This window comes from Cervus elaphus, chromosome 23, assembly GCF_910594005.1.
Source record: "Cervus elaphus chromosome 23, mCerEla1.1, whole genome shotgun sequence".
NCBI lineage: Eukaryota > Metazoa > Chordata > Mammalia > Artiodactyla > Cervidae > Cervus > Cervus elaphus.
This window is the reverse complement of record NC_057837.1, coordinates 20,782,666-20,809,462: the sequence shown is the minus strand read 5'-3', so window position 1 is coordinate 20,809,462 and position 26,797 is coordinate 20,782,666. Positions and strand designations below refer to the sequence as shown.

The 26,797-nt window shown below is 37.3% G+C and overlaps 1 protein-coding gene across 1 annotated transcript in view; it reads right to left on the bottom strand.

Moving 5' to 3' along the window:
* MALRD1 (MAM and LDL receptor class A domain containing 1) overlaps nt 1-26,797 on the bottom strand; it is a 515,151-nt gene that overhangs the window by 379,426 nt on the left and 108,928 nt on the right. Inside the window, exons 15-18 of the mRNA XM_043884605.1 lie at nt 21,536-21,688; nt 19,951-20,056; nt 19,124-19,491; nt 14,519-14,931 (exon numbers count right to left, since the gene is read on the bottom strand). Coding sequence (XP_043740540.1) covers nt 14,519-14,931; nt 19,124-19,491; nt 19,951-20,056; nt 21,536-21,688 — 1,040 coding nt within the window. The remainder of the gene's footprint in view (nt 1-14,518; nt 14,932-19,123; nt 19,492-19,950; nt 20,057-21,535; nt 21,689-26,797) is intronic.

The window sequence follows — 26,797 nt, the reverse complement described above, 5'->3', positions numbered from 1 at the left end:
GGGAATACACTGAAAAAATAAGATAAATTATTTGTAAACATGATGAAATATAAGTTAATTCATTTTAATCCAAAGCTTCAAGTTGAAGAAAATTGGCTTTTGAGTTATTCCCATTTTTCTTTACAGTCTTGTTCTTCATCATATTATACTATGCTTCATAGTAACTATAATCAATTTTTCATATTAACATGTGCTGAAAATACAAAGGGTCAGCATGCTGGAAATAAGTAGGAAGAATATTTGTTTCTAACTAAATTTTTTTTTTTTAAGTTTCTTGCTAAATTGTTTTTTTTTTTTAAAAAAAAAAAAAAACAGAATCATCTTATTCAAACACAATGATTCCCCTTAATCCCAAGAACTGGGATCTGTGAGGAAGAATAAGTATCAGCTTAAGGATGACAAAGTGCTAAAGATAAGGTGCTAACTAACACTACAGGGAGACTGCTTGAACCATTTCATTCTATACAACACTGAAAAAGCAAGAGAGAAAAGGGTGGGAGTCATATATTCATCTATTTGGATACAGACAGGATGGTATTTACTGAAATTCATCTTCATGCTTGCATATGTGCTTTTGGTTATGGCTGATACAGCAAAAACTATAATACAAGAACTAGATCCCTGTTTTTAGGTAATTAGAACCTAAGTGCTAATATTAGACTGATCATTTATAAAGCTATTATCCACAATAGAATATTTTAGCTAACTATGTCTAGATAAACATCCCATTTCACTCTATGCAAAAAAGGCACACAATCATGTCATTTTGCTGTGGTTTGAGTCCAAGAGAACTTTTGTTTCAAAGGCAATTTAGGTTGGTATTTAAGGACTTGAATCCTGGAGCCACACTGCAAATCTTAAAAACCTGGTTCTACTACTTAGGGTCTTCAAATCCCTCTATTCTGACTTCATTTTAGACTTACAGAAAAGATGCAAAAATAACACAAAGAATGCCCTATGTCCTTCACCCTACTGCTCCTAATGTTAACATTTTACTGAGCAACCCTCATTTTCTCCAGGTAAGAGCAGAGTCCTCCTCTTAGTCGTTTGGGGATATTATAAAAAGATAACATACAAAATACAGCACCAGGCACATAGAGTGTTAAGTTAAAGTATTAGCTATGGTTAACTAGTTTCTTTTTTATCTACACATGTAAAGCTTTGGTAGAAACAGAGGCTAGAAGGAAAAACAGAAGGGAGTGGCGGGGGGGAAGCTCCTTGATCTGGCTTTGGGCTGCTAAAACTAATCAGGGTTAACAGCCAGAACTCATGGAAACAGGACTCGTGCCAGGTTCTCTGTAAAAACAGATCTGATACAGAGATCTGGGTACAGAAATTTTCCTGGGGGAACTCACTGGGAACCAACAACCTGAGGGAAGTGACAGAAGGAAGGACTCAGTGGAAGGAGCAGCTGAGCTGTGACGCAGTCACAACAGAGGCCTCAGCCAGCCACACAGGGAGCCTAGACACTGGGACGGCCCAGCACCGTCCTACACCGAGGAAAGAGCGCTGAGCTTTTAGGCTCTGCAGTGACCAGACTGCAGATGTGGGCGGGCTCCAAGGAGAGGTATTCCCTTGGCAAGTCAACCCACTTGAAAGCAATTTCTAGAGAGAGAATCTGCTAAGCAGCATTAGCTGCCAACAGTCCCAGCCCCTGGGGGAGGAGCCCTTTTATTCTGAGGGAGATTTAGGCTGTGGACAAGTGTCCACGACTAACAAGTCATACAGAACTTTGTGTGGACAGGGCCAATTCATGGCCAGCAAATCAAAACTACATCATCCTTTCTACTAGGTGATAGATCCTGAAAAGATAAATTCAAATCTATATATTAACGTGCAAAGCCTGTTAAAACATTTGTCTTTGCTATATTTTGTTTTGTTTTGTTTTGTTTAGGAATCTCTAGAGAGCAATCATTACTCATATAACATGGAGTAGGAAGGAGTTAGGAACAAAGAGAAGCTAAGTCTTTCCCCTTTCCTGGAACTCAGACTGACTAAGACGCTCAGCATCCTAGCCTGTGACAGCGTCCATAGATGACACACCCTTAGACTGAATATTGGCTGGCCTCCTGTCAATGGGCAGCAGCAATCCTGACAGTATATCAGGAACTTTTGTGAACAGTGGCTTATAAAGGTTGGATCTACTACAGAGTATTGAGTAGAGTTCCCTGTGCTATTCAGTAGGTCCCTATTATAATAGCCTATATGGGAAAATAATCTAAAAAAAGAGTGGATACAGATATATGTGTAACAGATTTACTTTTTTGTACACCTGAAACTAACATTGTAAATTAACTATTCCCCTCAAAATGTTTTAAATAAATAACTTAATGTTTAATAAAGTTAAAATAGTATTAATATTATTAAACATTCATAGTATTATTAAGAACAATAATAACAGATATCAAGCTCAATTTCCTATTCCTAACATTAATGTAATTCTTAAAGTTTTCCATACAGTTATTAATAACTATTTAATGAAAATTAATTTATACATGCCCAATTTTATCCTATGGGACATCATCATCTGAGGATCATGCCAATATCTTTTGAAAATTGTCATTTTTTTGGTTTATTACTTAGGGTGTATAATACAAAATACTTCACTAAAAAAGTAAAGGTTGGATCTAGATATTTAAAACAAACTGAATGACAGGTGGGATTACAGACAAAAGCTGGATTGCTTTTATTTTTTGTCATGTAAGGAGCAGAAATAAATATGGCTAAGATTGAGGGGAAAAGAAAAAGGCCTTTTGTTTGATGCAGATGGAAGCTACTAATCCAAAGGATAAATCCAGATTGTACATCATAATGCAAGTCAAGCTAGAGGCATGAAAGGCAAAGATTAGGCAATAACTGGAATAGAGACCCGTTGGAATCATGAAATCCCACACTCAGAGAGGCTATGACAGTCCTGGAAGGAGTCAATTTTGCCAAAGCTAATTAATGAAATGGAACCCAAGGAAGCATTGTGTTATCAAACATAAGTGGAACATAAGCAAATTTTGAAATAATTCAATAATTTATCTTTTGGTGGCTCAGACTGTAAAGAATCTGACTGCCCTGTGTGAGACCTGGGTTCGATTCTTGAGTTGGGAAGATCCCCTGGAGAAGGGAATGGCAACCCACTCCAGTATTCTGGCCTGGAAAATCCCATGGACAGAGGATCCTGGTAGGCTATAGCCCATGGGGTCACAAAGAGTCAGACACGATTGAGCGACTTTACTCTTATCATTATTTTACTACATAAGAGAAGAATCAGGTAGTTTGTGCTGGCTACCATGAGAGGAGAAATGCCTTTATTTAGAGTAACTAGGCACAAAGATGGAGGAAATGGCTTATCTCCTCAACCACTTAGAAAGGAGACAAAGGTCATATAATGTTTATTCTAGCTCAGTGACAACCTTCAATTTTTAAACTTCATAACACCTATTATATTTATTATTAGGACATTATTGTTCTTATTGCTAATGTTTGAGTAATTACTATATGCCTGGAAAATTTCAGGTGTTTTATATGTATATATTAACACATGTAATCTTAAAAAAAGAAACTATACAAGGTAGCACTATTATTATACCTGATTACAGGTAAAGAAAATGTGGCACAGAGCGGTTACATAATTTTCCTAAGGCTACACAGATAATAACTGACAAAGTCAGGATTTGAACTCAAGCAAATCTAAAGTCCTTATTTTACTCTAAAGTCCATATTATATCTTCCTCAATAACCTGAAATCACTCTATAACAGAGTACAAGTTAAATTTATTGTACTAAAAAAATACCTCTTGAATCTGAGCTACTTAAAATGTAAACTAAAATTAACTCGTACTTTACACCAAGTAGTAGTTCCAAGTCAATGCAAAGTTCTCTAACACTGCATAAATTGTGGCAGTGGTATAATTTGCAATTTAGGTATAACACTACAAATTGTAGATCCAAATGCATAAAGCTGACTTACACAGAAGGACATGTAATACACCCACCTCTATCATTAGCAGTTATCTGAGCAAAGATAAAGCCATGAATTATAGAGGAAGTTGTCATTACCTATGAGGGCAGAGAAGGCAAGAAAGCAGTAGGAATAAACCTTAAAATGGAATCAAAGTTTCAAATGTCAGGGCAACAACACAGGAGGAGTATAGCGTCTTGGAGTAGTTACACACTGTATTTGATAAAAATAAAGCCTTATCCTAAGATAGAGCCTAGGTGCTCCCTAGCTTTTCTGACAGTTCCTCATGGATTTTAATTGCTTCTGACTGTGTTATAATTAAGATGAAGCTACAACCAGGGACACAGTGGGTGAAGGTCTGCTCTGTACTGATTGAAGCAGTAATCGGAGACCTGCAGTTTAAAGAATACTCACGATACACACAAATGAAAATCATAGTAACTCTGCTAATAATAGAAAATATATTTATATGGATTTGCACATATTTCAGATTCTCCAGAACAGCCCTCATTTAAAATATTGTAAGTAGTCTCTACAAACCTCTCAAATATCCTGAAAATTTCAAAGTTTCCAAATGCAAATAAAATTTCCATAGACAGCAACTCACAGAGAAACTGTGAAGAGAAAAGTCCTTTGTCAGATATTCAGTGTAAATAAACACTTCAGGTACATCACAGAATTGCCCAATAGATCAAAGTATGAGGTTATGGGGATTGACATCTACTTTTTTTTTTTTTTTATAATTTTTAGAATTTTTCTCCATCTTCATTCGTTACTCTTAATCATGCTGGAGACTGGTTCAGGGATCAATAAACATCTTTTACCTGAAACATTTCATTAATTGGATTCAAGATGGAGTAGCCATCATAGTCAACAAGAGTCCGAAATGCAGTACATGGATGCAATCTCAAAAATGACAGAATGATCTCTGTTTCCTAGGCAAACCATTCAATATCACAGTAATCCAAGTCTATGCCCTGACCAGTAATGCTGAAGAAGCTGAAGTTGACTGGTTCTATGAAGACCTACAAGATCTTCTAGAACTAACATCCAAAAAAGATGTCCTTTTCATTATTGGGGACTGGAATGCAAAAGTAGGAAGTCAAGAAATACATGGAGTAACTGGCAAATTTGGACTTGGAGTACAGAATGAAGCAGGGCAAAGGCTAATAGAGTTTTGCCAGGAGACATACTGGTTATTGAAAATACCCTCTTTCAACAACACAAGAGAAGACTCTACACATGGACATTAGCAGATGGTCAACACCGAAATCAGACTGATTATATTCTTTGCAGCCAAAGATGGAGATCCTCTGTACAGTCAGCAAAACAAGACCAGGAGCTGACTGTGGCTCAGATCATGAACTCCTTATTGCCAAATTCAGACTTAAATTGAAGAAAGTAGGGAAAACCATTAGACCATTCAGGTATGACCTAAATCAAATCCCTTGCGATTATACAGGGGAAGTGAGAAATAGATTCAAGGGACTAGATATGATAGAGAGAGTGCCTGAAGAAATATGGACAGAGGTTCGTGACATTATACAGGAGACAGGGATCCAGATAATCCCCAAGAAAAAGAAATGCAAAAAGGCAAAATGGTTGTCTGAGGAGGCCTTACAAATAGCTGTGAAAAGAAGGGAAGCAAAAAGCAAAGGAGAAAAGGAAAGATATACCCATTTGAATGCAGAGTTCCAAAGAATAGCAGGAGAATTAAGAAAGCCTTATTCAGTGATCAATGCAAAGAAATACAGGAAAACAATAGAATAGGAAAGACTGGAGATCTCTTCAAGAAAATTAGAGATACCAGGGGAACTTTTCATGCAAAGATGGGCTCAATAAAGGACAGAAACTGTATGGACCTAACAGAAGCAGAAGATATTAAGAAGAGGTGGCAAGAATACACAGAAGAACTGTACAAAAAAGATCTTCATGACCCAGATAATCACGATGGTGGGATCACTCACCTAGAGCCAGACATCCTGGAATGTGAAGTCAAGTGGGCCTTAGAAAGCATCACTACGAACAAAGCTAATGGAGGTGATGGAATTCCAGTTGAGCTATTTCAAATCCTGAAGATGATGCTGTGAAAGTGCTGCACTCAATATGCCAGCAAATTTGGAAAACTCAGCAGTGGCTGAAACTCAACAGGACTGGAAAAGGTCAGTTTTCATTCCAATATGAAAGAAAGGCAATCCCAAAGAATGTGCAAACTACCACACAATTGCACTCATCTCACAAGTTAACAAAGTAATGCTCAAAATTCTCCAAGCCAGGCTTCAATAGTACGTGAACCATGAAATTCCAGGTGTTCAAGCTAGTTTTAGAAAAGGCAGAGGAACCAGAGATCAAATTGCCAACATCTGTTGGATCACTGAAAAAGCAAGAGAGTTCCAGAAAAACATCTATTTCTGCTTTATTGACTACACAGAAGCCTTCGACTGTGTGGATCAGAACAAACTGTGGAAAATTCTGAAAGAGATGGGAAGACCAGGCCACCTGACCTGCCTCTTGAGAAACCTGTATGCAGGTCAGGAAGCAACAGTTAGAACTGGACACGGAACAACAGACTGGTTCCAAACAGGAAAAGGAGTACATCAAGGCTGTATATTGTCACCCTGCTTATTTAACTTATATGCTGAGTACATCATGATAAACGCTGGGCTGAATGAAGCACAAGCTGGAATCATGATTGCTGGGAGAAATACCAATAACCTCAGATATGCAGATGACACCACCCTTGTGATAGAAAGCAAAGAAGAACTAAAGAGTCTCTTGATGAAAGTGAAAGAGTAGAGTGAAAAAGTTGGCTTAAAACTCAACATTCAGAAAACTAAGATCATGGTATCTGGTCCCATCACTTCATGGCAAATAGATGGGAAAACAGTGGAAAAAGTGGCTAACTTTATTTTGGGGGGTTCCAAAATCACTTCAGATGGTGACTGCAGCCATGAAATTAAAAGACACTTGCTCCCTGGAAGGAAAGTTATGACCAACCTGGACAGCATATTAAAAAGCAGAGACATTACTTTGCCAACAAAAGTCTGTATAGTCAAAGCTATGGTTTTTCCAGTAGTCATGTATGGATGTGAGAGTTGGACTGTAAAGAAAGCTGAGTGCTGAAGAATTGATGCTTTTGAACTGTGGTGCTAGAGAAGACTCTTGAGAGTTCCTTGGACTACAAGATCTAACAAGTCCATCCTAAAGGAAATCAGTCCTGAATATTCATTGGAAGGACTGATGCTGGAGCTCCAGCTCCAATACTTTGGCCACCTGATGCGAAGAACAGACTCATTTGAGAAGACCCTGATGCTGGGAAAGATTGAAGGTGGAAGGAGAAGGGGACGACAGTGTATGAGATGGTTGGTTGGCATCACCAACTCAATGGACATGAGTTTGAGTAAACTTCTGGAGTTGGTGATGGACAGGAAGGCCTGGTATGTTGCAGTCCATGGGGTTGCAAAGAGTCGGACAGGACTGAGCAACTGAACTGAATGAACCTTAAACATTTTAAAGAATTGCATTCATCCGTGTTCTTTTCCTTCCCTTGGCAGAACGTTTTATAACATAAAATGTAAAGACTTCTACACAAGCACAAAACAGCCTAATCATTTTTGAATTCAATAAAAAGTTCAAGATGGTAACATTGAAATACTTTTTCAGCACAGATTATGACAAGACAAAGTAAACTACAATGTGTGTTGGAGTAAATTAAAAAAAAAAAAGTTACTTGGAAGATGGAATTCTAGTCCAAGAAATTATCTTTCAAAAGTTTATAATCAGATTTCCTTTTGGCCATAGTCAACAATGCTGTTTTGAAGATAATTTCAGAAAAGGCCCTAGAGCAGTCCAAATGATAATCCTGATAACACAGAGTGAAATCTTGCTAAGACCAAGAATCCTGAGTTTCTTTTCAGACCCCAAATTTCTGGGAAGCCCTTGAATACCCTAGGATAATAACCATCTTCAATCACCTTTTATTTAATAAAGGAACATTTTCACTAAAAATTTCAATATAAAAATTTGGATATGCACCAAAATCATTAATCTGACATATTTAAGAAGGAAGAAGGCATTGTGTCCCTAATCTACTGTGAGTTGATATGTTCCATAAACAATTCTGTAAGGAGGCTGCACTCAGAGCATAAATTGGTATAGATCACTTTGCTCTCACAGATATCACCATGATATTTTCTGCTGAATGAGAAAAAGTTTAAAGGCATAAATCAAGATAAAGCAATCATCTGACAAAGAATTACACAGAGGTCCCATACCTTTTTCTTAGTGAGTGCTATGACACATTGATTTTCTACTGAAGATAAAAGCCAAAATCATGTGTCATCAATAAAAACAAGCAAAACTATTTGGTTCAATATGTTATATTGTTAAACACACACACACACACTTGCAGAGAAAAGTCAAATCTGAAATGTTACACATGATTAAAATGAGTCTGGATCAGCAGGAAAAAAAACACACTTGAAAGACATTTCACAGAGTTTATTCCTAGAGGGTGAAAAATACATCAGATGGGAATAAACTATGCTTTTGTTTGTCCAGATAAATACACAGACACTGTCTGAATAAGAAGGCTCATATCCAGTGTGCTATCTACAGTTTTGCTTTTAGCAAAATAATTCTGCCCTGATAATCCAATGCACTTTTCTTCATATTGCAGTTTCACAAAAGTGTAGTTAAAAACGTTGTCAAGAGGCCAGCAAGGCAGCTGGCAGCATAGCCAACACTTTTGCACAAATTCCAGAATGGCAAATAAATCCCACAACTGAGATACCAATCCCACTCAGAGCCCCTCAGCTGTGTAGCCTTGCTGTGGCAAAATCTGCCAAACCAGACATGGCGACCCCCTACACTGCATCTACATTTTCTGCCTCCATCCTACTCCTCTAGCCAGAAGGGAGGATAAAAGGATTTGCAAGTATGATTAGAAAGGAACTGAATGGCTCATATATGCAACACCAGGGAGAAAAAGAAACAAAAAACCGAAGCATAGTTACATGAAGTTTCAAATAGGCCACAGACTAAAAGGGAATAAGACACACTGGATGTTATGGAAAAGATCACAGAGAAAAACCTGAACAAACTTTTTGGCCAATCCAGTGAAACATTCAAACTTGCTATTATTCTTATCGCTACAGTCCATGGGGTTGCAAAGAGTCACACATGACTGAGCTACTAACACTTTCACTTTATATAGCATGTATTAATTTCTATGATTTGTCAATACTTCATGACCCATAATATATAACACATATATTACAAATATATAAAGTATATTTCCAAAGTTTCATGACTCATATTAATATTCTACTGTAATTTTAGAGGATCCAAAATATTAGATGTCATTTAGTATTACAGAAGTCGTAACAAGTAAAGCAGAATTTAAATAGTGGATTTATTAAGGAATGAGCCTTCCTTTCTGGCCCTTGCATTCTTGTAATATTCTCTACCTAACCTTTTCTTCTCCCTTTCTCACCCGCACTTTCTTCCCACTGGAAACCAAGCTCATCACTTTGGATCAGGATGTGAGAAGGAGGTGACACATTAAGCTGCGGTTATATTTGAGTTCAGCAGAAGAAGACAGCCTATGAGAAACTTAAGACTGTAAAATAAGATTCAGTATACTGTTCAGTAAGCAACAAATCTATGAGCGCTACTTACACAGGCTCCAAGCCAGCAGATTCCATCCCAAACCTTTCAATGTAAATTCTAACAACTCCACTAGAAGCTTGGAAGAAAAATGTTACATGAGGCTGCATAAATAATTTATACTTGTAGCACTTCTGTATACAATTTCATGAAAAGTGGAATCAACTTAACATTATTAAATATGGTCCTATTTTATTTACAATATAACTTATGAAACATTTTTCCTAGAAGTACTGAAAAATGATGCACCATTTAGGATTTAAAGCTACATCCCACAAATGAAAAGAATAAATCATGATTATAAATGAGATTTTTCACTCTTTTCACAAAATCCACCAGTGGAAAATTCTCTTTATTACTGAGGGATGTTACCAGAACACTACAGAATTCTTTCAGATTTAGTCAGACAGTTCGGTGGTATTAAGAGGTCTAGCCAAAGAATCTTTTTTTTTTTTTCAATTTCTTAATATTTTAATGATGGGATACCACCTGGAGAATTTTTTTCTTTGAAAGTCCATGTCCTCTCCTTGGAGGACATATATACTTCAGAAAACAAGGCCATGTTAGGAATAAGTGAGCAGAAGCTTGTAAGTCCTGGTTCCTGTGGTGCCAAAGAATTAATAAGTTTCTTTAAACTAGGTTTTTGCAAAACCTGATACTGAATCCCTGCCAAGAAGAATGGAAAAACTGCTCTATCCATATCATGGAATACCATTTAACAATAGAAAGAAGTGAAGTACTGATATATTTGGTAATAAAATGAATCTCAAAATAATTATACAGAATGAAATATGTCAGAAAAAAAGTACATGCCATACAATTTGACTTATGTAACAGTTTGAGCGATGTTAATATACACTGAAAGTTCAGTGGTTGTCCAGGGATGGAAGTGAGGGCCAGAAGGAGATATTACAAAGGGATATCAGAAACGTCCCTGGTGGCACAGTGGATAAGAATCCACCTGCCAATGCAGGGGACACGGGTTCGATCCCTGGTCCGGGAAGATGGCACATGCTGCAAAGCAGCCAAGCCTGTGTGCTGCAACTACTATGCCTGCACTGTAGGACCCTCAAGCTGCAACTACTGAAGCCCTTAGGCCCTAGAGCCCGCACGCTGCAACTACAGAAGGCCGTGCATTCTAGAGCACGTGGTCTGCAACAGGAGAAGCGACTACAATGACAAGCCCATGCACTGCAACCAAGAGTAGCCCCAGCTCACCACAACTAGAGAAAGCCTGGGTAAAGCAATGAAGACCCAGTGCAGTCAAAAATCAATTTTAAAAAGGGATATTAGGAAACTTTCAGGAATGAAGCACATTGATATTTGAATTAGCTTGACTATACATTCACTATGTATAGTTATCAATCAAATCTCAAAAATCTCATAATAAAAACTAGGTAGAAGGTTGACCTGAAGTTTAATATGCAGTGACTTGCTGAGTTTTTACTGGTCATACCACACATAAAAGCAGTGGATGGTAATTTAAACTGACATTAATAAGACAAATTATTCCTATACCTGCATGCGCAATCTGGTTCTACCCTATGTATTTCATTTTAAATGAATGATCCTGGAAAACCTTTAAATTTTTCTATTAACCAAATATTTAGTGAGTACCTACTAATTCCTGGGCATGATACTAGGTAATTTCACAATATCACAGTTAATAAAAATGTTGGTTGTTACCACTTCTGCTCAGTAGAACAGAAACTATGTGTATCCATCATTCAATGAACAAACATCTTATTCCTTAAAACGGTCTCAATCCTTATTATCTTAAACCATTAATCTACACAGCATGCAGAATCTCTGATTTAATCTTTTCATGCCTAAAATTCATTAAAAAAAAAAAAGAACCCTTGGATAAAATCAAATAGAGTACTCTGTGTAATCCAGGATGGGTTTCAAACCTAAATATTTATGCTTTAGATTCATAACCAAACGAATCTGTGGTTAGTTCCATGGTCATCTGACTCTGAAGCTGCTCTGGTGCAAAGCTGATTTTCTCCTGAAAATCAATTTTTGTTTTCTTTTTACTTTTATTTTGTACTGGGGTATAACTGATTAACACCATTGTGGTAGTTTCAGGTGGACAGTAAAGGGACTCAGCCATATATTTACATGTATCCACTCTTTTGCAGCCATGAAATTAAAAGATGCTTACTCCTTGAAAGGAAAGCTATGACCAACCTAGACAGCATATTAAAAAGTAGAGACATTACTTTTCCAACAAAGGTCCGTCTAGTCAAGGCTATGGTTTTTCCAGTGGTCATGTATGGATGTGAGAGTTGGACTATAAAGAAAGCTGAGCACCAAAGAATTCATGCTTTTGAACTGTGGTGTTGGAGAAGATTCTTGAGAGTCCCTTGGACTGCAAGGAAATCCAACCAGTCCACCCTAAAGGAGATCAGTCCTGGGTATTCATCGGTAGGACTGATTTTGAAGCTGCAACTCCAATACTTTGGCCACCTGATATGAAGAGCTGACTCATTTGAAAAGACCCTGATGCTGGAAAAGATTGAGGGCAGAAGGAGAAGGGGATGACAGAGGATGAGATGGTTGGATGGCATCACTGACTCAATGGACATAGGTTTGGGTGGACTCCGGGAGTTGGTGATGGACAGGGAGGCCTGGCGTGCTGCGGTTCATGGGGTCACAAAGAGTCAGACATGACTGAGCGACTGAACTGAAGTCTCCCCCAAACTCCCCTCCCATCCATGCTGTCATGTAACACTGAGCAGAGTTCCGTGTACTATACAGTAGGTCCTTGTTGGTTATCCACTCAAAATATAGCAGTGTGTATATCCAAATACCCTAACAATCCCTTCTCCCCACCCATCCCCCTCCAGAAACCATAAGCTCAATTCTCTAAGTGAAAAGCAATTATTGAGTAAACATCACAAGGAAAGTTTATCCATTTAAATACTAGTTAAGCCCAAATTACAATCGACCTGATTAGACATTAAGAATTAACTTGAAATGGATGAGTCATTATTAAATAAAAGTCAAAAAACCCTCTTCAATTTCATTTCACATGATTATATGGATCTTGCCATTGGGCTGGACAACAAGATATCACTCTGCACCCTGCAGATTAGGTTTCATGATGTCAGCTTAAGTCTATCAGGACAAAACACCACCCCCAGTGTGTTCTCTACTGAGCCACATACAATGGACATCTATGATGGTTAGAAGCTCAGGTGGCCTGGAGCTAAGTTCTTGACTGTAAAACTCTTTACTCAAGACATTTAGATAAAGATAGTGCTTTCAACTGGCGTAACTGAGAAGTTTAGAATATCCAAAAAAAAGTTTAGCCAGTATAGGTAAGAAGTTTCTTCCAATATATTAAACGCATGTCTATTTGACCAGAAGGAAAAAAAAAATATTCAACACTGCTACATACAACAGGCTATATGATGCATCAGAAAGAGAATGAAGGTTTCCCTGGTGGCTCATTGGCAAAGAATGTGCCTGCCAATGCAGGAGACACAGGTTCAATCCCTGATCAGGGAAGAGCCCACATGCCATGAAGCAACTAAGCCTGTGGACCACAATGATTGAGGCTGTGCTGTATAGCCTGGGAGCCACAACCACCGAGCCCATGCGCTACAACTACTGAAGCCCACACACCCTGGAGCCCATGCACTGCAATAAGAGAAGCCAGTGCAATGAGAAGCCTGCAGACCTCAACTAGAGTGTAACTCCCACTCGCTGCAATTAGAAAAAAGCCTGTGAGCAAAGAAGATCCAGCAGAGCCCAAAATAAATAAAATTATTTTTTTAAGCAGAGTAAAAAAATGCATTATTTAAGAAAAAAAAAAAGAAACAGAATGAGCGTGAGTTAAATAGACATCATGGGTTCCAGAACAAGTCCCTGTTTTTCTGCTCACCATCTATCTGGCCAGGAGCTCAGCTGGTAAAGAATCCACCTGCAATGCAGGAGACCCTGGCTTGATTCCTGGGTTGGGACGATCACCTGGAGAAGGGATAGGCTACCCACTCCACTGTCCTTGGGCTTCCCTGGTGGCTCAGATGGTAAGGAATCCACCTGTAATGCAGGAGACCTGGGTTTGATCCCTGGTTTGGGAAGATCCCCCAGAGGGAGGGCATGGCAACCCACTCTAGTATTCCTGCCTGGAGAATCCCCATGGACAGAGGAGCCTGGCAAGCTACAGTCCGTGGGGTCGCAGAGTCAGCCGTGACTTGAGTGACGAAGCACAGCACAAAAAACAACTTGAGTTTTTTCCTTCTTATCTATAAAACTGGCAACAAGGATCTTTGACTTACCCACTTCAGGGACTTGCTGAACCAAACAAAGTATGACAAAGACCTTTACAAAACTGTAAGAGCACATAAGCATTTGAACTTGCTATTGAAACTTTGACTTTTAGGAGAAGGTAGGAGAGATTTAAAGAATATTCCACCAAGAGGAAGGAAACCTAGATTCAAAGTCTGGTTCTGCTCCAGAATAGCTCTTCCAACAATGTGTGCTGTCTTCCTGGATTTTTGCTCCTTACCTACAAAATGTGAGGAAGTCAAATGAGAGATTCAAAATAACAAATTTAAGAGTCTGAACTTTTGGCAGAAGACTAGAGATTCAGCCAAACTTTTTTTTCCTCCAGGTTTTTCATTTCAGCACAACAATGACTTAGATTGGAAGAACCTACAGCTGTGTCCAATGCCACATGTACACCTGTAGAAATTTCAATCACACGTTACTGGAGGTAGTCAAGGAGAAAGGCAACCTAATGAGTTTGGGTACACCCTTAATTAAATGATAAATGTGTGTCAAGCTAACCGACCAAACTTCACTTTTAATTCAAGAACACAGAAATCTTTCATATTCCTTAAATGTTCTGATGCCATTTTGAATATACCTTGTGAAAGCCACTGTCCATACCTGAAAAGGCTGCCTGCTGAAAAGGCTGAGAGATTTCCGTATCCAAATGGGGCCTTGGTTCCCAAATATATGCCACAGCAGCTGTCCTCTTGTGTTGTTCCAGACTCGCTGGTAGACGGCCAGCCTATAAATGTGCTTTCCGAACATGTGGTAGTACAAGCGGAAGGTGCAGCCCTCCGCATCAGTGGCGTTAAGGATAGGGCTGAGCAGAGCAGCTCGGTGCTGGAAAACCTGTGGTTCTGAAGTTTCGATGTACAGATAGTGTCCTTGAGCTGTGCCCAAAGTGTTATCCTTCATCGGTCCTGTATTGAGCGTTGATGTTGGGCCCTGGTACCGGGTCCAGTCGAAATCATCTTCTGTATCTTGTTCCCAGTTACAAATTCCATTTTCAAAGTTACACTGAAGTTCAGGTACTGAAATGGGCATTAAATAAAATCAAAAGATCATTAAGGACCAAAGTAACTATGAATGGGAATACTAGTTGCTACTTTGCTTCTGCCAAGTTAAACCATTCTAATCTTTTTTAATGCAACATTAGAGCATATTTTAAGAAGAGTAAATCTTAGCTAATACATCAAGCAATAATACTTTATAGATGGAGGTGGAATCACTTTGGCCATTATTTTCTAAATGCCTTTTATACCCATCCCCTGCCCTGTAGCACTATCCCAACCTTAGGGAAATGATCACTACCCCACAGCTGGCTCACTGCAACAAACTTCTGTCTCCATGGATTTCAACTTCAGCTGAATGTTCCAATCACCAGTGAACATTAAAAAAATTAAAGTTCAAATTCAGCTCCAGAAATGTTGATTTAATTGGTCCAAATTGTGCACCCATATTTTACTAGCTCCCTTGGTAGTTCTAACATGCACAGCTGACAAGAATCATACTAGTTCTCAATCTTTTGAAATGCCCTGGGGTGAATGGTAAAGTTGTTTACTCCATGGTAAAGTCCTGTACAAACACTGTGTAAGGTATGGAAGGAAGCCCAGTTTTTAATAAGCACCCAAGATGATTCTGAGGCAGGTGTTTTCCAGACTTCTCTGAAATCAAATTCTTCTCTCTGGATCCATCCCACCCCAGTTCCAAATATCCCTCCTTTGTACCACAATGACCATATTTAAATGGTAGCTTATCATTTCTCTTCTCCATTCAAAATCCTTTCATATTTACTTATTTAAATCTCAACTTAAATCTAAACTCTATCTTTCAAGTTTTACCATTCCCAAATTAAAATAACTTCCTGTTCATCCACAACTGTCTTTCCCCTTGGCATGCACTAATTTGTCAGCATGCCCTAAACATCTCACCTCTCCCTCTCCCTCTATCTATGCCTCTTATGCTGAGTGCCTCATCGGTTCTTAGCTGTGTGCCTCATCAGTTCTTAGCTGTGTCTCCTCAGTGGTAATCTTTTCTACTCACTGGGTTGTAGCTCCTTTGAGCTGATATTTTAAAATGTTTTATTTATCTACTTATCTGGCTCCACCAGGTCTTAGCTGTGGCATGCAAATGCTTAGCTGCAGCATGTGGGACCTAGTTCTCTGACCAGGGATTGAACCTGAGCCCCCCGCATTGGGAGCATGGAGTCTTAGCCACTGGACCACCAGGGAAGTCCCTGGTGCTTTTAAACTTTTAACTCCCTTCAGTCAGTAGAAGGACTCAAGGCACTTTTAAAGAATCAGTCAGTCCCTTATCCACTTAACACTCTACCTACAGTTGTAGGATAATATTGGAATGTATTCACTTTTCAAGATGTGCCAATTCTGTTGACACCAAGTACTTGTTTAGAATAAATGGGATAGAATATACGTTTGACATTATTTGGGTAGAAGGGACAGGATTTAGAATCAATGAAGATTCCACATTTTAACTTCATTTACATAAGTTCATATTTTTGAACGACAAACGTCAGCTGTCCTCTATTCATCTTACTAAGGCACTTGGCGCCAAAGGTGAACAAATATTCTGAAACAAAAAATAAAAGCATACGTGAGTAAATGCAGCCAGGCAAGAACAAATCATCTGTCTCGAAACCTAGAGAACAGGAGCTTAGACCTAATGAAGGGAACCAAGAGAGTAAATGTCAAATGGGAGATGAGCTTTCCTTTGATATTTCCTCACTTGTGACTAATCAAGCGCAGCTATGACGTGAACCGGGCCCCGCAGGTCCTCTGCAAGTGTCAGTTTGGGGCTGTGAAGCAGAAGGGGGATGTCAAGCAACTGTGTTTTTGACATAAAACTGGCACTAAAGCCAACAGAGTTTTTCACATTGCCTGTCTTCAGACTGACTGCATGCTCAATCTTTATTTCAAAAAGGAAGGCATTATTGCCCCACCCTTAAATGAAAGACCACGTTTCATGCATACTTCAGGAAATAAAGCATTGATTTCTGGATGACTAATGCATTCTATGTTAATGAAGTACTAAATCTAGGGACTTCCCTGGTGGTCCAGTGATTAAAACTCCACACTTCCACAGTCGGGGGCACAGGTTTGATCCCTGATCGGGGAACTAAGATCCTGCATGCCACATGGCACAGCCAAAAAATAAATAAATAAAAGCTAAAAAATAAAAAAGTAAAAAAGTCTCCATTAAAAAAAATTAACTATGTCAATTTATATTCTTATGGCTGATTCACAGTGCTGTGCAGCAGAAACCAGCACAACATTGTAAAGAAATTATCGTCCAATTAAAAATATTTTTAAAAATTACTATGTCTAGATGGAAGGCTATGAGAGAAAGTGATAGTCACTATTGTTTCCTCTCATTAATATTTAGTCAGAAGAAATATTTGGATATTATAGCCATACTTCCAAAATCCTATTCTACTCAGTTAATACTGTGAAGTTTGAAGGATAATTTGCTTATCTTTAGTAATATTTCAACATCTTTCAAGGAGTAGGATTTGAAGTGAGTGAAAAAGATGAAAAAGCTTTCTAAATTTGCAAAAATAAATTACCTTTAGGACAAGCAATGCTTCTTGTAACAGCCATTGGTCGAAATCATCAATTTCATTTATACGCACTAAAGTTATTAGTTGTGTAACAAGCTGCATGGCAATTCTGACTTTAATGTGCCTGACTGCATTAAACACCACATATGTGCAAAGTTCTCCACAATGATTTATATGGAAATTTCTCAATGTAATGTTTCCTATGATGTTCCAAGTATTTGATGGCTTTCCTTTGGTTTATGATAAGCCTGCCAATTTAATAGGCACATAGACTGAATTTTAAGGATTGTTGCTATTTCTGGACAAAGAAAGATGCAAACTTTCCTTGATAGATTTTGGTAATTAAAAAAGAAAAACCTCTCTTAGCTTGTGATTCATTTTCATAAATGAATGCACCCAGCACTACCAGGAACCAGGTTTATTAAACTGCAAGAGGTACGCAATGATCAGATACCATCAACTTTTTGGTAAATTAAATCAGAAATTCAGGACTTGAACATCTCACTCTCTGCTCCCTATATCTAAGACATCATCAAATGTCCTTCCTAAAGGTCCCTCCCCCAAACTTTAGTCCCTGCATCTCCACCACTGTCACTGGAGAGAGGCTGCCATCCCCTCTCTTGGGAACTGCTGCTACACACTCCTAATAAATATGATCCACTTTCCTCTAATCCACTCATTACACTGTATCCACAGTGACATTTTTAAATCTTAAATTTTTAAATCAACTTTATTATATTACCTTCCTTCTTAAAAACCTTCAAATGGGGAAAAACTTCCTTAAAATGGTCTACAAAGATGTGATAATCTGGCCTCCCCCTTCATCTCCATCTTTATGTTGCATCCAAGGTCTCCCTCAATGCCTTGCTGCAGCCATACTGGGTATCTTGCAGCTGCTGTGTGGTCATGCATCAGGTTTTGCACATCTTCATTTACTTACTATTTTTCAGATCTCAGTTAAGTCACCATCTCTAGAAAGTCCAAAGCCGTACTTATATAAAGTCACAGCATTTGTAAGTCCTGTCAAAGCTCCTGTCATTTTACATTTATTTTTTAAATATGTGAATAATATCTATCCCCTCAATGAGACTGTAAGCTCCATGGGGTCAGGGACTCCGTGTAACTGTGCTCATCACTGTATCTCTAGTATCTAGTTCATAAATCTACATAATAAATACTGATGGCTGACTAATTAATCACACAAAACATTCATTCAACTTTGGAACAATGCTTAGGGCCTTTGTCTTGATGGACTAGGAAAACAATGAACTGATCAAGATCACCACCATCAAAATGTATACCTATGGCTGATTCATGTCAGTGTATGGCAGAAACCAACACAATATCGTGGGGCTTCCCCCCTGGTGGCTCAGTCGGTAAATAATCTGCTTAAAATGAAGGATACACAGGTTTGATCCCTGGGTCAGGAAGATCCCCTGGAGAAGGAAATGGCAACCCACTCCAGTATTCTTGCCTGGAAAATCCCATGGACAGAGGAGCTTGGCAGGCTACAACCCATGGGCCCACAAAGTCAGACATTACTTAGCAAATAAACTACCACCACCAGCACAATATTGTAAAGCAATTATCTTTCAATTAAATAAATTCTTTAAAAATGAGTAAGAGGGACCAGAAAGAAAAATACTTACCACAATCGACCTCATCAGTATAATCACCACAGTCATCCACCAGATCACACAACTGAAGTTTTTTTACACAAGCCCTAGTGTGCAGACACCAGAAATGATCTGGCCCTTTGCAGCTCTTCGAGGGGGGTGGAAGAATACAGTTTTCAAATCTGATATCATCAATAGCTGAGACACCAACATAAATGCCAAGACTGACTTTATGTAGCAACAAATGGAAGGGCTGAGTAACACGTCCAAGCTGAACAACTGCCTGTGACCACTGGTTACCCTGGTTATACAATACTCTCCAGAGTACCGTGGACTCGCTGGAATTTTCCATGTGTAGCTGTAACTCAGCTGCCCCCACTGATAGGCCATAGTTATAAAACCTGAAAGAGAACAAACACAAGAAATGGAAATAATTTCTGGAAAAGACTAATTGTGTGACTTTTACTCAGTCAACAGTCAATCAAAAATGAGTTCTCACAATAGACGCCTTTATTTACTATTGTGGCCACCCATTTGAAAGAGCTTATCTGCTCAGGTGCATACTCTGACTCTCAGGACCCTGGGAACCTCTCTCAAGGAGTTCAGTCCAGAATTCAGGAAGCAGTGTTAATTAAATTATAATCCACTGTTGGAGGAAGAGTCCCTTTTATTTTAAGAAAGAACATTATAAATACTGATAACATGCTCCTAAGTAAAATGCTAAATGTATGGATCTAATGCAATAGCTATTTTTAAAATAAAGCCAAATTATAGGAAAAATGACAGTATCAAGTATATGCAAGTATATGCTTGCAACTGCCAGGCTGCTAGAGTAATTGACCATTGTTTTCAATATTTACCAGAAGGAAAGAGTGCATCCTGGTCCTGTCTGGCTGAAAGTTGGGCTCTGGAGTTTAGCAATTTGTGATAAGCTGTTGCTTTTCTTCAGAATGAACATAAAGTGCCCTATTGGAAAATAAGAAGAAATCATAACTTAACCTACTAAATTCTAAAATGAGACATCTGTAACCCCTACACTGAAGACTATACAACAATTAAAAATCAATAAAAGTGATTGTTAGCAAATTTGCTTTTATGAGTACTCAACTATTATCTAGAGCTGGGCCAAAATGATGCCAAAAACAACAGGTAGTTTCCATTAACTCAGCCAAGAATATGTCTATACTCCATCCCCAAAACCCGTAAAGGAGCATTTCTTTTTTGACAACATAAGTACAATAGATAATATTCAGCTGTTCTATTATTATTTAGTTGCTTGGTTGTGTCCAACACTTTGTTGACCCCCTGGACTGTAGCCCGCCAGGCTTCTCTGTCCATGGGATTTCCCAGACAAGAATATGGGAGTGGGTTGCCATTTCCTACTCCACACTGTCCTATGTTGTAGTATCATAGAACTTTACTGCTTCTCTTTTTCTTCTCAGACTTGAGCAAACGTAAACTGAAATACAGATCTCCCTTGACTTAAGATGAAGTTATGTCTCATAAGCACATCGTAAGTTAAAAATATCCAAGTCATAGCACAGGGAACTCTACTCAATACTCTGTAGTGGCCTATATGGGGAAAGAAACTAAAAAAAGAGTGGCTATAGACATATATACTCTGCTATGTTTAAAATGGATAACCAACAGGGACCTAGTGTATACAGCACAGGGAACTCTGCTTGGTGTCACGTGGCAGCCTGGATAGGAGGGGTGTTTGGGGGAAGAATGGATACATGTAGATGTATGGCTGAGTCCTTTTGCAGTCCACCTGAAACTATCACAACGCTATTAATTGGCCATACTCCAATGTAAACTGAAGTTTTCTTAAATACATGTATTTTAAATTATATACATCAGATATATGTATAAATGATTCACTTTGCTGTACTCCTGTAACTAACACAACACTGTAAATCAACCCTATGCAAATAAAAAGTTTTTTAAAAAAAGAAAATATTGAGGTTCAAAAGGCATTTAATACACCTGACCTACTGAACATCACAGTTTGGCCTTACCTCCTTTAACCATGCTTAGAACACTTACATTAGCCCACAGTTAGACAAAATCATCTAACACAAAGTCTATTTCATACTACAGTGTTGAATATTGCATGTCATTTATTGAATGAATAAATGACTGTTTATTCATTGTTTATTCATTTTTCACTGGAAGTGAAAAACAGAACAGCTGTAACTGTATCAATTATCCATCATGGTGATCACGTGGCTGCCTGGGAGCCACATCTCTGCCTCTTCCCAGCATCAGGAGAGAGCATCACAAGTGTATCATTATCCCAGAAATGGTCAAAATTCGAAACGTGATATATAGTTTCTATTGAATGTGATCTCTTTCACACGATCATTAAGCTGATGAATCATTAGGTCAAACCATCATTAGCTGGGGAAAGTGTGTAGGTTCGGAGAACCTCTGCAGGCATCTTACCTTGAGATGTGTTGTGAGTGTGATCCCGAGGTGGAGCCTGACCCTCAAATTCAGCAGAGAGGTTACTTCTAGAGCTCCAGGTCCACTCAAAATCATCACCATAGGCTGCTTCAAACCAACCACAGCTATCTGTTTCAAAGTCACATTCGGTAACTGAAAAACAAAAACACAGCTTTTCAGTAGACTCTTGAAGGTGATCATATGTTTAAAAGGGTAGACAGTGCTCAATGGGAATCACCTTGTCACATTTCCCTATGTAAAGTTTTATTTGAAGAAGAAAAGGATGTTATCTGATCCCCTCAAAAAAAAAAATCAGAACTGTGTTTTTCATATTGGAAATTGATAGGTAGAACCAACAATTTAAGAATATTTTCCAAATATTTTTCTAAGAAACAGCATTGGGACTTCCCTGGCAGTCCAGTGGTTAAGATGTCACCTTACAATGCAGGGGGGTGCAGGTTCGATCCCTGGTCAGGGAGTTAAGATCTCACATGCCTTGCAGTGGAAAAAAACAAAACATAAAACAGAAGCAATATTGTAACAAATTCAATAAAGATTTTAAAAAACTATCTTCATCAAAAAAAAGAAAAAAAAACTTAAAAAAAAAAAAAGAAACAGCATCATTCCGCCACATTGCTTACAGAATTGCAAAGCTCTAATTTATTCTGATACTTATGCTAGTTTTTCTGCTATTACATTATCTGGAAGGCTTCATTGTTCCTACAGACTATTTTAAACCAAACCATGAAAAGCTACTTCTAAAAAATTTAATATTTGAAAAATCCAGATCCATGATTTTTAACATTAATGTTCACTTCTAATGTTTGTAGAGTTACTATTTCCCAAAGCATTGAATGTATCACCTTATAGGCACAAGGCAAAATAATATGACCTACTTTTCAAGTAAAAAGGGAGAGAAACAGTTAACTTCCATAAAGACATTCTGGAGAAGGAAGAGAAGAAAAAAGTAAAAGGGAAAGAAGGGGAAGTTTTAATAATAATAGTGTGGAATTAAAACTAATATGTAGTGAATACCTAATGGAACAGACCCTATACAGTAGGCGTTATATAAATCTAACTTTTACAATAGCTATGTGGAGAAGGTATTATTATTGTTGTTTTACAGAGGAAGAAAGGAAGGTTTAGGAAAGCTTTTAACTTAACCAAGGTCACATAGTTAGAAAGTCATAGAGACTGACTGAAATCAAATATTCTGACTTCTACTTTAAGACTATTTCTGCAACTGTTGACAGTAACTTTTAATTGTCATTAGATTGGAAAAGGGATAAACCAAAAAGGTATGATTTGAATTTGCTTAGTGAGGATATTTAGGTGTTACTACAGACACCAGTGAAAACTAAGATTTGCCCCATTAATGATTATTACACTGGGATCCTTGGCCGCTGGATATTTTTATCCAAGGATACAGTAATAAACTGCACAGATCTTCCTTTAAAAAAATAATTCAGAAAGTAAGCAGTAGATTTAAAAGATAAAAGTATAAAGTAAGTCACTCAATGAAATTATAAAATTTTACATGGTAAAGGCAATTTTACCTAATGATAAGTTATGTTTAATTTTGAAAGTGCTCTTTCCACATGGGAAGGAATGTTAGGTGACTAGTAACATAATAAACATTTTTTATTTTTTTAAGATTCTAGATTTCAAAAAATATGTTTTCTATCAGGTCTTCTGGCCCAAAATATGGCCTATAGAATACTTTCAAATGTTATCAAAAGTCAATGAGAAGGTATGAATATTTTTAAAAATAAATATTTTGAAAATGTTGCATCAACTTTAATAAGCAAGTGATAACTATATGTCAATAGAGACAAATAGAAATCATCAAAATGGAGACACAATTGCTACACTTAGAATAAAGACTTTCAAATAAAGTTTAGAAAGCAAAATTAAGTGCTATTCAAAAGTGACAAACAATAGTGATAAATATGACAAGCTAGGGACAAATGCTAAGAATATTTAACTCTTTGTATTTTTAAAAGCCATCTCTACCAATACAAATAACCCATAAATATGCATAGATTCCAGTAGGTAGATGCTATTTCAATCCCAAAGAAAGCAAATACTTTTGATTCCTATTTCAGACAATCCCAAAAATAGGATCAGGAGTTTTGTTATGCACATACAGAATGAAAATAAGTTGTTGCTACTGTATAATATCTATCCCACATAGATCCCTGAAAAGGGAACTTTATCATCTACTCTCATGGGATATATTGCCATGGAAATTAATGAATATTCAAACAGTAGTAAAATTTAAGAAACTACTGCAGCAATTCTGTAGTTCTCAGATAAAAATCATTATCTTTGAAGAGCCTTAGGAGATGACTATGCTGTTAAAATTCAAATATGTCTTGTTAGTATACTTTGTTTCTATATATTTAGATTTCTACACACATTTAAAAATTCAACTTGACTGATCAGAGATGTAATAATCAGGTGAAACCTTCTCAAATTAAACATACACCTTGTCAATGGTAAACAAATGTCCTAGTCTGGAGAGGGGATGCAGATAAGGGGGAAGGCAATGGATATGGACTTCCAACCTACAGAACTAAGAGATAATAAATAAAAGTTGCCTTAAGAAACTAAGTTTGTGGTAGTTATATAACAATAGAAAGCTCATGTACTGAGTAGAGACTGATGCTGATTTCTCCCAACACTCTAGAGATAACTTTCCATTTTCTTCTGGTTTCTACTGTTTCCATTACAAAAGTCTAACAGTCATTCTTTGACAATGATTTATACCTTTCTCTCGCTGTTTTAAAAATGTTTCACTTTGTTATAGATTTTTAGCAACTTCACTATGATGTCCCCACATGGTTTTCATTTTTATTGTTTTCATGCCCATAGGGCTTCTTGAAATATGGTTTTGTATCCTTTTCAATTTGAAAACTTTTAGCTAAACTCTCTATAAACACTGTCAGTCTTTTTCTTTTTCTTTTCTTTTCTTTTTCTGGGACTCCAAATATACAACACTAAAAATTCTCACTGCTCTCCCACGCTTATTCTTTTTTTTTTTTCTTTTTCTGTAGTTTCAATCATTTTATTATATTTTACTTCACTTTTTCTCCTGATCTGAAGACTAATTCCCTTATCTCATGAGCTGTGTATAGTATGCTGATAAACCATTGATGAGTTCTGAATTTTGATTATTCTATTGTTGGAATTTAGAAATTTCATTTAGTTCTTTTTTATAACTTCTCATTATCTGCTCAAATTCTCAGCTTTTTTTTAAAAAAACTTTGAGCATATTAAAGATAATTCTTTTCAATTCAATGTCTGATAACTGCTTTATCTGGATGGATTTTTGTTTGCTTTCAGTTTTAAGTGTGCTTTTTCTTTCCTGTGGCCTCATCTCATTGGTGTCTAAGTGCTTGACACTGTATATAATAACAGGTAAAATAATTTGGGACCTAAGATATTACCTTTCTTCAGTGAGATTTATGTTTGTTTCTGTGGGCATGAAGAGTAAATAACATTTGAGGATTACACAAACTGACTTCAGAGATTGAGGGTATTTGCAACTGGGTTTGAGACTCTGTGAGGAACCACACCTTGCAGTTCACACAGATCTCTTAGCTACAGATTTTAGGCACTGCAAACAAAACTACAGAGTGTCCCAACCCATATTTAGTATACTAAGCCTGGGCTCCAGCTTGTTACCTTGCCTAACAAGACTGTCAAAGTTATATACCCTGATGCTCAACTACCAGTTCCATGTTGACATATAAAGTGGTACTGAACGCCAGGTTCAGTTATCAAGGTCTTTCTTCTCACTGGTCACTTGATCTGTCCCTTCCTTTTTACATCTTCAATGCATTCAAGTAGGTTGAAACATCTTTTTGAATAGATTTCTAGTTGTTCTCAGAGGGTGTCCCGAATTTTAATCTACCATAACTAGAAATAGAAGTTCTAGAATTTTTTATTTCCGTTTTTTAAAACAGTACTTCAGAACAAATTTTATGTAATAATAGCATATACAGAGATCCCCCCTTAGCCATGGGGGATATGTTCCAAGACCCTCAGTGAACGCCTGAAATTGGCAGATAGTACTGAACCCTATATATAGTGTGTTTTATTCCTGCACATACCGATGATAAAGTTTATCAATTAGGCAGAGCACACAGAAATAGCAAACTATGTAGAAAAATTACAACAATATACTATAATAAAAATATGTGAATATGGCCTCTCTCTCTCAAAATATCTTACTGTACAAATTTAATTGCTTTGCCATATTAGGTGAGCATTTATCATGCACTGTGGCCATTAACTTTTGTAGTTTGAGATGCAACAGTAAACTAGAACTAATCTTTTTCCTTCTTAATCTCTTTCCTTTAAAAGCCATCTCTACCAATACAAATAACCCATAAATATACATAGATTCCAGTATGTAGATGCTATTTCAATCCCAAAGAAAGCAAATACTTTTGATTCCTATAGCAGACAATCCCAAAAATAGGATCCAGGAGTTCACAATTTCATGTATTTCCTTCTTACTGTAGATCTTAGCAATGTCAATATACAGGTGTTTTACTTTATTCGGTCAAGAATTTTCAGCTTTTCACTTAAAGGAAATACTTTACAGCTTCCATTTGGCATAATCCAAATTAACAGAATGACTACTCTCGTGTTTGGGGGCCATTATTAAGTGAAAGTAAGAGTTATTGAACAAAAGCACTGTAATACCATGATAGTCAACTTGATAACCAAGATGATACTAGGGGCAGGATACAGTGAACAAAGAGATGGTTCGCGTCCAAGGCAGGACAGAGCAAGATGGTGAGAGATTTCATCATGCTGCTCAGAACAGCATGCAATTCAAAAATTATGAATTGTTTACTTCTGGAATTATCCATTTACTACTTTCAGATCATAGCTGACCATAAATAACTGAAACCACAGAAAGGGAAACCACTGATTAAGAGGGAAACTGTATTAAAATATTTATAGAGTAATTATGGGCACATAATGCTCTGGTAGAATTTCATAGTATTTGTGGATGGGGAAAAGTTATTTTTCCTGATATCAAATTGTTCTTGAAAGAAAGAAAAAAGAAAATTTATGTGTATATTTAGATGTACATATATGGTAAAAATTGATATGTGATAAATAGATAGTATAAAATATTCATTTAAAAACTTTCCAGTCTACTTTGTGTATCTTATGTCAATATTTAAATTTAATAAATTTTTGTATCTATAGAGCTTCTAAAATATTTTATTAACAGGTATTGCA